Source organism: Gavia stellata, chromosome 19 (genome assembly GCF_030936135.1).
Source record: "Gavia stellata isolate bGavSte3 chromosome 19, bGavSte3.hap2, whole genome shotgun sequence".
NCBI classification, from domain to species: Eukaryota; Metazoa; Chordata; class Aves; order Gaviiformes; family Gaviidae; genus Gavia; species Gavia stellata.
The window spans coordinates 13,302,077-13,314,758 of record NC_082612.1 but is presented as its reverse complement, the minus strand read 5'-3'; the positions used below and the strand labels follow the sequence as shown (position 1 = coordinate 13,314,758).

Genomic DNA, 12,682 nt, shown 5'->3' with positions numbered 1-12,682 from the left:
AAAAGAGAAATGCTGAGTAATGCCAGAGGTTTCTCAAATGGCTGATGCAAACCTGGAGAATTTGCATCATCATTCAGCTGGAGTAACTTGGTATGACAAGAGCTTAAATACAAGTCCACGCGGAAGCTGAGCTGGTTTCCAACGATAGGGCAGTACCAGCTCGCAGTGTGAAAGCGCAGGTGTTCCGGAGCCGGGCTCAGATCGCAGGAAAGGCTCCAATACTCTTTAGGAGCTTGCTACCTGTGCGTAGGAGCAGCTGGAAAGATAAGAGAGGGCAGAGACTAAGTAGTTTCCTACACAGAGAGGGGAAAAAACCCTTGTTTCTGCTGCAAACTTTTTTGCCTGTGCTTGCCGTCGGTGTGCTGGTGGCACTGTAGCATGTTCAGGAAAGCTGCTGTAACCATGGTCTCTAATGGGAGCTACTTGCAGGGGCAAGCTAATGGCAGGTTGCCCTCTACGGACAGCGGACAGCCAGCCCAGGAGGGAAAAGTTGTGCTGAAGAAGAAAGTGACGCTTTTGAGGGGAATATCCATCATAATCGGCACTATCATTGGAGCTGGCATCTTCATCTCTCCCAAAGGCATCCTGAAGAACACGGGCAGCGTGGGCATGTCCTTGACTGTCTGGACAGCGTGTGGTATCCTCTCGCTCTTTGGTAAGTCCCTTAAAAGTTTCTAATTGGTCCAGAGGGGCTGCCGGTGGATTGTTGCTATTATTTGTCTGATTTTGCCATTGGATAGCAAGGCACAGCGTGGAGCATGAGGACCAATAGGGCTACGGAAGGCTTTTGCTGCATGATAGGTTGTGTGGAGGGCGCAGAGGTATGCAACCCCTGTCCCCCCGGCGCCTGGTCGGTAAAGATTGGAAGCATAAATTACTGTTTCTTACGGGTCCCTAAAGGAACAGGAAAAGTAAATGTCCATTTTATGCCATACAATACGCTATACGTATAATGTTTTTCTTCTGGCTGTAAGGGATAGTTTACGGTTTGCTTGTAAGGCCCCCGGCAGCTGGGGATGCAGGTCACTTGCTTGAACACCGACGGAATGTTTAGACAGCTTGACTTAGTTCCCTTGAGGCTAGAGCAAGGTCTGAGAGGAATAATTCCCACTGGACGTAAGCTGTATCGGCATGAAAGGGAACAAAATAATAACAGTAATAACCCCTCTCCCTAGTCTTGTATTACTGCTCTTTATTTCCCGCTCACGATGTTGCTTTGAGAGATTGCGCTGCAAAAAAACAGTGGGATGGAAACAAATTTGTAAGGCGAGTTTGACTACTGGCCTGCCTATTGTGACAGTTTTTACTAACTTTGTGTGTTTTTCAAGAGTATTAAATTCTGAAGAACGCCAGTTGACTTGTTCTGTACACAAAGCCCCCATTCAGGGTGGAAAACCCCACCCCAGCCTCTGTGGGACAGAGGGTCCATTGACCTACTTAAGGAGTTAATCTCAAAGAAGCTGAAGAACTAACATGAATATTGGCTTTATTTAAAACAAAACCAATTTGTTTTCTGGCAGGAGGTAAAGAGGACAAACACGGACTAACACATGTCTGCTTAATAAGTGGAACACGCAAATACCACCCTGTGTAAATTGGCTCTGAGCCGAAAAGAAACATGGTCTGTTTACAGGCTAAGCCCACCCGAGCCAAACAGACAGCACAAGCAAGTCAGGACCCGTTTTGGTCAAATATTAAATGTATTGCTATAATGTGCAGCATCGTCTGTTGTACAAATGTGGAGTCCTGCCTGTAACCAAAATTTCCCTTTAAAGAAAGACCTCAAATACAATTTGTAACCCTGCTAGAAGACCTTGCTCTTTAGATTTCGTAAAAACAGAATTTGCTTAAGCATTGCGTTTTTGGCTTTAACTTTAATAGTAGTAATTTTTTGGCTGTGAAGTAAAGTCTGTACCAAAAAAAAAAAAATCTCTCTTATCAGACGGACTTTCTAGGTCATTTTCCAGATCTCAAGATATGAAGAACTGTGTAATTTGGCCCAGCAAAAGATTCTATCTCTTTCTCTGAATGGACCTGTTACAGTTATTTTTTCACATTTTTTATGCCATGGGTGTTTTTCATTCCCTGCATGACTTAATTGTAGTAAAATCACATGCAAAGATCACTTAAGGTCTTGCTGAGGCTGCATGTATAACATGTATCAAAACCCATCAATAACTTGTTTAACGTGGCTGTAAGAATTCCTTTAAGTACATTTTCACATAAGCTGAAGAATAGCAGATAAAAGCTGCCACATTTTTGCAAAGCCCCAAACAAAGCAAATGAACAAGGATGGAATTTGTCCTAATGTGGTACAGCTTTAATGGGCTTATACATGTTATGTGACTTTGACAACTGTAGTTTTCATCTTAAAGTGCTGCAGCATAAAAGCATGCAGGGAACAGAGCTGAAACGAGTTCCTATACGTTGCTGATCTTAACTCTACGTGATGCAGTCTTTACAAAGGTCAATACTGTTTTCATCTGGCTTCTCAGGCTCTTTTAAAAGGGCTGCCTACATTTGTTGGATGTGGCGCACTTCTCTACTGATGCAGTCCACCCGTGGAGCTGAGAATCCACTGGGTGATGGCTCATTAAGCAGCAGTAGCAGACGGTGCCTGGGTGAAGGAGGCTTCATGCAGGTCCTCATAGTTGCAGCGTGCTGTTGCCTGCTCTGTAATGGCAGAGGCCATGCGTTGTGCTGGCAGCAGCCTCGGGGATCTCTCTGAGAGCTGCTACTTGCTGGGAATGCCGCTAGCACTTGCTCCAAAGGGGCACTGAATCACTTCTGCATGAACTAATGCAGCCATGTGATGATGATTTGGGTTTTATTTTAGTCAGTGTAAATGCACCAAAGGATGAAATGAGCCTCCTGCTATGAAAACATGAAGTGGTCTGTATTTAAGGCAATGCAGAAATGAACTGAGCTTTCATTGCATCAGTAGAACAAAAGAACACACCAACATTGAAAAGCCAGGGCTAAGCCATCCCCCGAATTTTGTATATACGATGTTGGGAGTACTATTGAGCAAAATCCTTAATGTGCAATTCCTGCTACTAAATTTTGGCCAATCAGTTGCTTCGCCTGTGGCTGAGGAGAGGTAGTACAGTTTTCAGGCTTTTCTTCAGAGGCTGAGCCAGGCATCTCTAAGGCTGAAGGGAGCTGATCATCATTTGATAACAAGCAAATGTGTCAGAAGGCTTTCACTTAGCGGTGCAGGCAGGCTGGCTGGGGAGCCGGGGTAGCTGGCGTGACAGGGCGTTTTGTTGTCCCTTTTCATGAGATACGGATGAGTAATGAAACGTGTTGATAGCAAATAGTTTGTTCAGTGGCTTTACACGTGAATGTAACTGGATAGATGTACAGCCTAGTTAACTGCAAGTCTGGCTGAATGAATTAAAACTTACAAAACTGCTTGGAAAAAATGATTAAAATGTATCAAAACTAGTTGTGATAGCATGGCAGCTCCATTGTTTAGCTTATAAATGTTTTGAAAGGTATTTCTGGATATCTCTCGTGATGCCACAGTTTAATTCTCACAGGTGCCCTCTGCTATGCTGAACTAGGAACATGCATTAAGAAATCTGGTGGTCACTACACCTATATCCTGGAGGCCTTTGGCCCATTACCCGCTTTTGTGAGAGTCTGGGTTGAATTACTCATCATTCGGTAAGTGTATCGTGGCTTTTCTGTGTTTCTTTTCTGATGGCAATACACTTCTCAGTCATAAAGAAAAATCTCCAATATATGATGGGCAAAACAAATCAAATATACCTTGATCAGTGAGCTGTGTTCTTTTAGTACGGTTGCTTCAGAGAATTTAACAATGCTATTTTGCTTGTCAGCATTGAAGCATTCAAGAAGACGTGTATGGGGGGGAAAAACAAATCTAAGAAAACTGCCTGCCACACAAATTCAGTTACTTGCTTTAATTTTGCTAAGCTTACTCTATCTATTAATGCCACTAAAAATGCTAACACCTATACCTATATATATTAGAGTGGAAGAGGGAAGTCACCTTTAATTTTCTAACTCTTTGCCGTAGCTTTTGGAGTGGTCACTGTTGTCTGTGGATAAAGAAATAACTCCTGGTGAAGCTAGTTTTCAGATTTGGGGGCACCATGTATTCTTTATACGTCAGTTCAGGTCCCCATTTTTTGTTTTTGTGGGGTGTTAGAGAAGTTAACTCTTGATTACTATGAAAAGCACTAACTGGCCAAATAAAGCAACATTAAGTCCTTACATACTTAAAATGTCCAAAGTATTGTTTTGGTGTGTAAGCCTGTGACTTATGCAGCCCTTGACAATTGTACAGGTGAATTACAATATGAAGATGCTGAATCATCGAATCACATCAAATAAATTTTCATAAAGTGAATGGATCCTTGTATCAAACTCAAATGTGGCCCTTTGAATTTGTAGGTTTTTTAAATTTTTTTTTTTTACAGTACTGCTGAGGCTGGAGAGCTTGGTACATGTAGAACAGGGCAACTCACTTAGGTAAAGTGACTTCAGGAATGCTCCAGTCCTGCCTCAGGCTACTTAGCACTCCTTTCCCCTCTCTTCAGCAATCAGCAAATTAGTCACAAAAGCGCAAGCCTCATTTCCAATCACAACTACATTTACATAACATTGACAAGTTCTAGCATAGACTGTTGGGTTTCAGAGTACTGACAGTGCTGAGTCGTCATGAACCCATAAACCCTTGTTTCCGGAGGAAATCATTGTGTATGTCAGATGGTCCCCTACGTCCTCCCCACCCATACATCACCTTTCAATTAACGGCATAATTTCCATCAAACGTGATGAAAGAGAAGATGTCTTAACCATATTAACTCTTTGCCAAAAAGGAAAACCAGACAGAGGAAACAGAGCTATCTATGTGTTCACTGTGAGAAACATAGAGCTGTGAACGTAGCTATATCATTGCACATCACAGAATCAACAAGAGAGTAGTGTTAGAAATCCCCCTTAACCTGCCCCTTACGAGGCAGGGGGACCTTATTAACCGAGGCACAAATACCCACGAGAAACCAGGCTTCGTAAATTCCTCTCCTTGCAAAATTATTATTTTTTTACATATGACGGTGTCCCAGGAGTGCCATGAAAACACTCTTAGTCATCGTCATCTGCCCCACACCCAGAAAATAATCATCTTGCATGGGAAGGAACATCAGTGGATTCTTTAATCATCAAATCTGAGAGGCAGCAAGGGAGGTGTACTTGTTATAACTTGTGATGATCAGAGCAGCGCTGCCGAAACTCTGTATAGAGTTTTATATCTGACTCCTGCATCGGTAAACTAATTGGCTGCTGCTATGAAAGAAGTTGAGACCTAATGCATACCCAAGTTTTTTTCAGTAGATGAAGTTACACACACGCTTCTGGGCTAAGCCGTTTTTTCCTCTGAAAGATTGCAGGATTTTCACACCTACAGGCTGGTAGAGCAGCTGCAACCAAAATAAACATTTCCTGCTCTCGTATATCTTTTCTGCCACTATTTTACAGTCTAGGACACACTTAAACTCTGCCCACATACTGATTAAACTGTGCCAGCATCACCTGTTGTTTCGATGTGCCTTACACTGCGCTACTCCTCATCCAGTACAAGTAGGAATTGTTTTTCTCCCTAAAAGTCAGGTTGTGGGCATATTACATACCATTAAAAAAAAAAAAAGCTTGTTTTCAAACAAGGGAAGACAACTGTGTGAATGCATTGTCTGCAGTACTTAACCGTGGTGGTTGCTAAACACAGGATGGGTGAGCGTGCGCTGCCACATGAGTGACTGACTCAGCCCTGGCATGTGCTGGGACACTGTACCTGCTCCTTTCCTGGTGGCTTTTCGTGTTCCTTGCCTTTCCCTGAAAGCTGCTAACGCGCTTTCTGCCCGCTCCTGAAGACAGAGCTGTCAGGGGGCTGCCCGTCTGTCTAGGATTGCAGGCAAAAGGAATTGACTACAATCAATTCCCCATTCCGTCAGCTTCCAGCTCCATTGATCGACTACACTGCCAGCAACATCTCCCCAACATTTCTCCCCAAACATGGGAATATGAGAGACACAGCTATTTATTAGAGGTATAATTTAGGAGCTATGTTTTTAAAAACATAGTGGTGTGGATAGCAGCGACCACCTCTTTAGAGAGGCCTTTCTTAAAATGAGAGGGAAAAATCCAAGTTCTGGAAAAAGGTGCCGAGACGGAGGGAAAAAAATCTGGGAAAGCTCCAAAGATCTGAACTTTCGTCTGATCTAGGACACTTCAAACTACTTTTGGCAAGCTGCAGTGTTTAAAAGCCAGAAGCCTGGTGATCTTCTTAAGTAAATTAGAAATATTGCAGTGAGATAAAGTCAGTAAATGTCTGGGTAAATCCAGCACAGAGGACATTCGGTCCCTGAGCAAAGGCAAATGTTGCAAAGCCAATTGTTGGCCAGTGAAAAGAACAGTCCTCATGTGTGGGGGATGCTCAAGCTGCAACCCTCACTTGTCCACACAGAAACTTTCTGAGGAAGATACTTCTGTTTTTCGCTGCACTGCAGTTCGGTCCAACGCAATGTGTGACATTTTGGTTGAGTCATAACGCTAAGAAAGTGGGTTTTGTTTCAAGGGCGAAACTCTCTTGTGGAAAATTCCTTTATCGTTCGATGGAGAATAATAACTCCTTTTCAGAATTTTTACACTGTTCCATAGCATTTTTAGCAGCTATATTTTTATTAAAATTCTGTAAGGTGAGGCATTATTTTGTTAAATGCTGTAGATTTTTTCACAAGAAATTTGCATGGACTCTTGTTTAAATCAAAAATCCTTTGAGGCAGAATCATATGCCCTTTTGTCCTTACTGTGTGTGATGAAGCAGAGGTGCCACCAGCTGTCCTAAGAAGGGTAAAAGTGTCCTCCCAAACCAAATGTGAACAGACCACTGGAACTGTAATATGCAGACAGTGTCTGATCCGAGGCACAGGGTAACTTGCTGTTAATATGTGTCAGTGCTAAGGCTTCTGGCAAACGTTTAGCTTGCCTCAGAAAGAAAGGCTGTATGCATATTATGAGTATTTAAAATTTGTAAATGCAACAACTGCACTGCATGCCTACCTTTCTTCACATTTCTCTGTTTCATGGCAGGTGCTTTCTGTGCTTTGAGGATGTTTGCTCTCACTTGCAGTGCTGGGAAGTTGTTAGTCAATAAAAGGAAGAAGTTCTGTTTGCATTTTAGGAAATCCCATTTTCATTCATTTTTTTGCATTGTCTCAGATTCTAATAACAGACTTAGGTAGGTTTTGGATCCTTAGTAAAGCAGAATTTTCAGCTTGACTGAAATTCAGAAATCATGGTATGTGGCAGCATAGTTACAAGCAGGCACCAAAATTAAGTACGGTTCACAGTTCTGTAAAGTTACAGCATGATCCCATAAGAATATTATCTATGTACTATTGCAGATTAATTTTATGATTTTTTTTGTTGTTGTTGTTTTCACTCTAGCCCTGCTGCCACAGCAGTGATATCGCTGGCATTTGGACGTTACATTTTGGAACCTTTCTTTATGCAGTGTGAAATCCCAGAACTTGCGATTAAACTCATTACAGCTGTGGGCATCAGTAAGTATCCAATTTTAGGTTTCAGGGAAGGGTAAAGATGATGTAAATTGGAAAAAAAAAAAAAGTAGTAATTGCACCCTGAACAGGTAGTCAGTTGTTTGATGTGAATCATTACAAAATGACTGTGCATCCAATGCCAAGGGCATCAGTGTGTCTCTCTGCCTGGATATGTGTGTTTGTGAACATACGCAGTAGCAAAAAGAAGACCAGACTTTATTAATGGCAGGGAAAATCTGTTGCCAAGGCTGATTCTGTTGCCACTTGAATTAATGGCAGAACTCTCATTACTTTTGTAGAAGCAATTTCAGTCCCTAAGAGATGGTGAGCCAGTGCCAGAGATACGGAAGAATGATTACCTGATTTTAAGTGCTTTGCTCTACCTCTGTTTTAGGAGGCAATCGAGTGCCAAGTATGATGCCATGAAGAAATGTAGTTCTCTTGAGTGGACCACAGGCAACATGAGATCATCTTCCCTAGTCCCACTCTGTCCTTCATAGCAATAAGACTTATTGTGGCACTTGCGGTTCGGGAAGCAGGAACCCAGCTGATGACTTTGGGAGCAGGGTGTATGGCTTGGTGAAAATACACGTCTGTTACCAGCAGCTTGTCCTACTCTTGCTAACTTAGCAATTAGCATAAAAGGGACCATTTAGGGCTACAGAGAACCAATAATTACCCGTGGAAGGAGGGAAGGCTACCTGGAGCCCAGGAGCTTTACAGTGTACCTGGGCTGGTGTGGGAGGCTGCATGAAATGGGAAGGGACAAATTGTGATGCGAATGGGACTCTGTGGAGCTGTGTTCCTGTAATGCCAGAGGCTTCTTTCCACTTCTGGCTGGTCACTGGTGATGGTGTTCCTTGCACACCTGCACACACATTCCCATTCAGCTGTGCTGGGAGGAGAGTGCAGAGTAGACACAAGTAATTAGCAACAGATTGTCCCTTTCAATTTGGTCAGTGCGCATATCAGAAACAAAAGGACCAGAAAAAGGAATTAAGACATGCAAAATGATCAAAAGCACACAGGAGACCCCTTCACTTTTGCGCAATAATAGGTTCAGATGACTTTTTCTTTCTTTGGGGTAGGCAGTTCACTTGACATTGAAATTTCCAGTCTCCAGGTTACTGTGGCTTTTTGTAGGAGCTCTCTTGATAAGAGTTCCCTTCTGCCAGGAGTGTTAAAAAAATCAGTATGTGACCACATTTCTTTCTAACTTAATTATGCACAAGCTATAGGTTTCATAGGAATAATTGAATTAAGGGCTTGAATTTTGAGGTCAATGACTTTTTATGGCTACATCTGTCTAAAATATTTCAGTGCAAGATAAGGGTGAAACAGATGTTCAGTAACTTCAAGGTCACTGAGACAGAAGGAATATTAAGTGAGGACTCCATCAAAGCATTTTGTTAAGTGCATGTGATTCAAGCACAATAAGTGAACAATTTGAAATAGGTTTTTATTGCTTTTATTTTAATTGAAAATCTGTGTGATAAGCCAAGGCTTTGCAAAGTAATTAAACAAAGAAGTAGCATTGCAGGGGGGGTGGAGTTATGCTGAAATAATTACAGCCTAAAGGGAGAGAGTTCACAGCAGACTGCTCCTATGGTGAGCGCGGGTCTGTACAGCGCAGGTAGGATGAGCTCTAATTTCACTGAAAGAAGGGGTTCTTGTAGAAAGTTTGTAATGGTGAATGGGACAATGCTGAAGAAAACAGTGACGTGTCAGACTGAGGCTCTATCTTTATTCTTTGCAGTACGCTCTACAGTGGAGTTTCATTTGTAGTAGCTTTTGATCACATGCTACACTTAAGCTCAGGGATCCCAGAGTGTACGACTGTTATTCTTGTATTGTAAGAATTAGCTATTCTGGTGGTAATTGTTATGAATGTTTTTTATTGTGCATGTAGGCAGAGCGATAGGTAAGATTAAGGTGGTGTTGAGCTGAACAGACACATTGGAGCCCTGAAGATCTTATAATCCCACTTAATGGTGCCAAAGGTAGGGTTTGCTTCCGCTGAAAATTTCAAGTTAATCAGAAAGTGAACTCATGTGTCTTTTGTCTTCTTACCCACTCCTGGTCCCTTCTCCCTCCTGTGCCTGATGGCGGAGAGCTCATTGCATCTCCGTCTTTATTGCGCGGGGGGAAAGGTAGTGGGAAGCGCCATTAAACTTTGTCCTTGGGTGAGGCTTTGTTCTGTAGTTTTACCTTGTCATTTCTGATCATACTAGAAAGGGCAGGAAGAGATTTTGAAAAATCTCCAGGTGATCCCCTGCCCTCAAACACAGTCAGCATTTCTAAACAGTTTCTGGCAGACTTCTGTCTAAACTGGTCTTAAAACCGCCAGTGAGGGAGTTTCTAAAGCCTCACCTAATACTGTAGCCCAATTTTTTTTCTACCCTTGTCACAAGACAACTTTTCTCTTTTTTTTTTTCCTGACCTAAACCTCCTTTTCTGCAATTTAAGCCTATTATTAAAAGGTTGCCTGAGATGGATGCAGCCAGGATTATGATGGGGAGTGGCAAATACTGTTGCTCCTCTACCAGCTGCAAACAAGTACTTCTTGTAGAGGGGCTGCAGCGCATTCTGCTCCCTGCCATTCCACTTCAGTGCCTCTGCCGTGAAAAAGGAACGACAGTGCTGTAGAGAAGATGTAGATCAGATGAGAGCTAAAATGAAACTGCTGGAGGTGGTGACCTTTAAAAAAATCCTCATTCTTGGTTTATTATTTGTAGGAAGAAAGCATGTGCTACGCACAAAATTCCCCTCGAAATCACATCTGTTCTGAGCAATTTTGAACAATCTATAGAGCAAATTTTCTGTTCCACAATATGGTGCTTTCTTTTTTTTAATATATTTTTTTTCTTTAATAAAAACAACCAACCAAAAAGTCCAAACATTTCAATGGATTGGTAGAGAGAAGGATGCTTGTGTGGAGGTTCTCTTCAGATACCCCAGCTTTCTGAACCTCTGAAGTAAAGGCTGCCTGTTCTTTTCAAACTTAGAAATCACTTTAATTCACTTGGTGTTTGTCAAGTGAATCTCTGTGAGGAGAAAAACCTAGGCAAAGACTGGATGTGCATATCTCAGTCCATCTGTCAGTCTGCCATAAACTTTTCCTAAACTCAGTACCTGAGAGAAGAGCAGACATCTCAAAGTTATCTAATTACTACAATTTTGATTAAAATAAGTGGCCAGGTAGAGGAGAGAGAACCTGGATGTGCCCCAGCATAGGGAAGGACAGCTGAAGAAAATGTAAACAGGAGATGAGGCCTTCAAAATGCCCAACTTTGCTAGAGCTGGACACAACAGCCTCAGGACATAAAGCAGAAGGCATGTTGTCCACCTTTGTTCTGATGCTGAAGACGGTCTTTTTAGGAGAAAGAGTGTAAAAGTAATTTCTCTTTGTAAGTGAAAGCTGGTAGACTCCATATTTATTGTTTCTCACAATGAAGAAACATCCTATCACCATTGCAAAGCATGGTGATAGACAGTGAAAAAAACACCTATATTCATATATTACTTTATCTTTTAATTCTTCTTCTAATGGTAAGCTTAAATATATTGGTAACAGGAAGGGATAAATTATACTGTGTGAAGGTATTGAACTGTACTATCAATATGTAACCTGAATAGATATGCAATCTTAACTGAGCCTGTTCTAATTTTTTCACTTGGCCTCCATATCAGAAAGCAGATAAACAGGTTTCAGCTATTAAAAACTATGAGACTGAAAGCAGGTTACAAACTTGCACAGGTTTTTAAAGCTTTTACACTCATTCATGTGTATTTTGGGCACTTTATGCTGCAGTAATTTATAATTTCCCCCTTTTTTTGGAGGTCTGCCAAAAAAATCTCAAATACCCCAAACTATGGCTGTTAGAGGCAATATTATGCTTGAAAACGAAGGTCAGCTGTACAGATCTATCTGTGCTTGCTGCCAAATACTCCAGCCAAAGCTTTATTGGCATAAATTTGGTGTGTATGTGAGTATACTTAGTTGCTTCTTTTTTTTTTTCCCCCCATCATGGCAGATGTTACAGATGTTACAGATGTCACTCTCTACCATTGACAGTTTTCAGACAAGTGGTTTAAATTAACACATCTCTTGGCTTGCAGGGATAGCAAAAACTGTTCTGATGGGTGCTTTTGCACCTCCTGTAACTTCATTTTGATTGCTGCATTAGGATCTGCAAATTGAGGGTATTTTTTCTTTGTGTGAATGCTTTGACCCTAAAAGCCTGACAAGTTAGGGTAGGGCAGTTTCCTTGGTTTCCCGCTGAGGCAATGGTACATATATTCTTGAAAAGTAGGCCAGGATGTAATGCTTACTGCTGCTTTTCCCATTAGATTTCGTATTCCATCTATAGCTGCGGCTGTGTGAAGGAAAGGGATTGTGAAAAGCAATGTGATCAGTATTACTATTGCATTTGATTGTTCATGGACCCCATTTTGTTCTCCCTCCATACTCCCCTTGGTTAGGCTTCATCTCGCTTTTAGTTAGGTGTTTAGTTTAAGGTAATTGTCTATGTTCCCCCTGGAGTTAGTGGAGAAAGAGAGAGAGAGACGCTTCCTGAAGGCAGCTCATCTCATCTAAGATAGGCATCTGAAAGAGGTGGTGTTATTCATCCTCTGGAGTTAACTGTCTCTTCACTGAGGATGCAGCCACACTAGATGCCTGACTTTTAGTTAGCAAAGTTAGAGATGAGTCCTCCTTTCACTGTCCTTTTGTCTGGGGAGTTGCTGCTTCCTTCTGATCTTTGCTGTGGTCCTGTGTCAAAGCATCTGCAATCAGTTTCTTGAAGTATCTCCATGAGGCCCTATTCATAGGAGAGGGGTGTTGAATAATGACCATAGTCCCAAGACATAATTTTCTGCTTGAATCCTGGCGCAGTTGTCATTCTTTTCCTGCTTTTTAGCAGCTTTCTTCATGAGTCCTCTTCTCTGCTGCCTTTCACTATCCAGTTGCTAACACAACCAGTATGGTGCTGATACATGACAGCAGTATAAGCCCCATGTCCCTATATGTCTGTTATGCACATAGAACTGCTAAGACTAAATATTATAAGATGACTGTAAATTCTTATAGCCTA

At 41.9% G+C, this 12,682-nt stretch overlaps 1 protein-coding gene across 1 annotated transcript in view; it reads left to right on the top strand.

The window, feature by feature from the left end:
• The first annotated feature begins 378 nt into the window (after window positions 1-378).
• SLC7A11 (solute carrier family 7 member 11) overlaps window positions 379-12,682 on the top strand; it is a 55,905-nt gene continuing 43,601 nt past the window's right edge. The window contains exons 1-3 of the mRNA XM_009820513.2: window positions 379-655; window positions 3,543-3,669; window positions 7,477-7,592. Of these exons, the coding sequence (XP_009818815.1) occupies window positions 379-655; window positions 3,543-3,669; window positions 7,477-7,592 (520 nt within the window). The remainder of the gene's footprint in view (window positions 656-3,542; window positions 3,670-7,476; window positions 7,593-12,682) is intronic.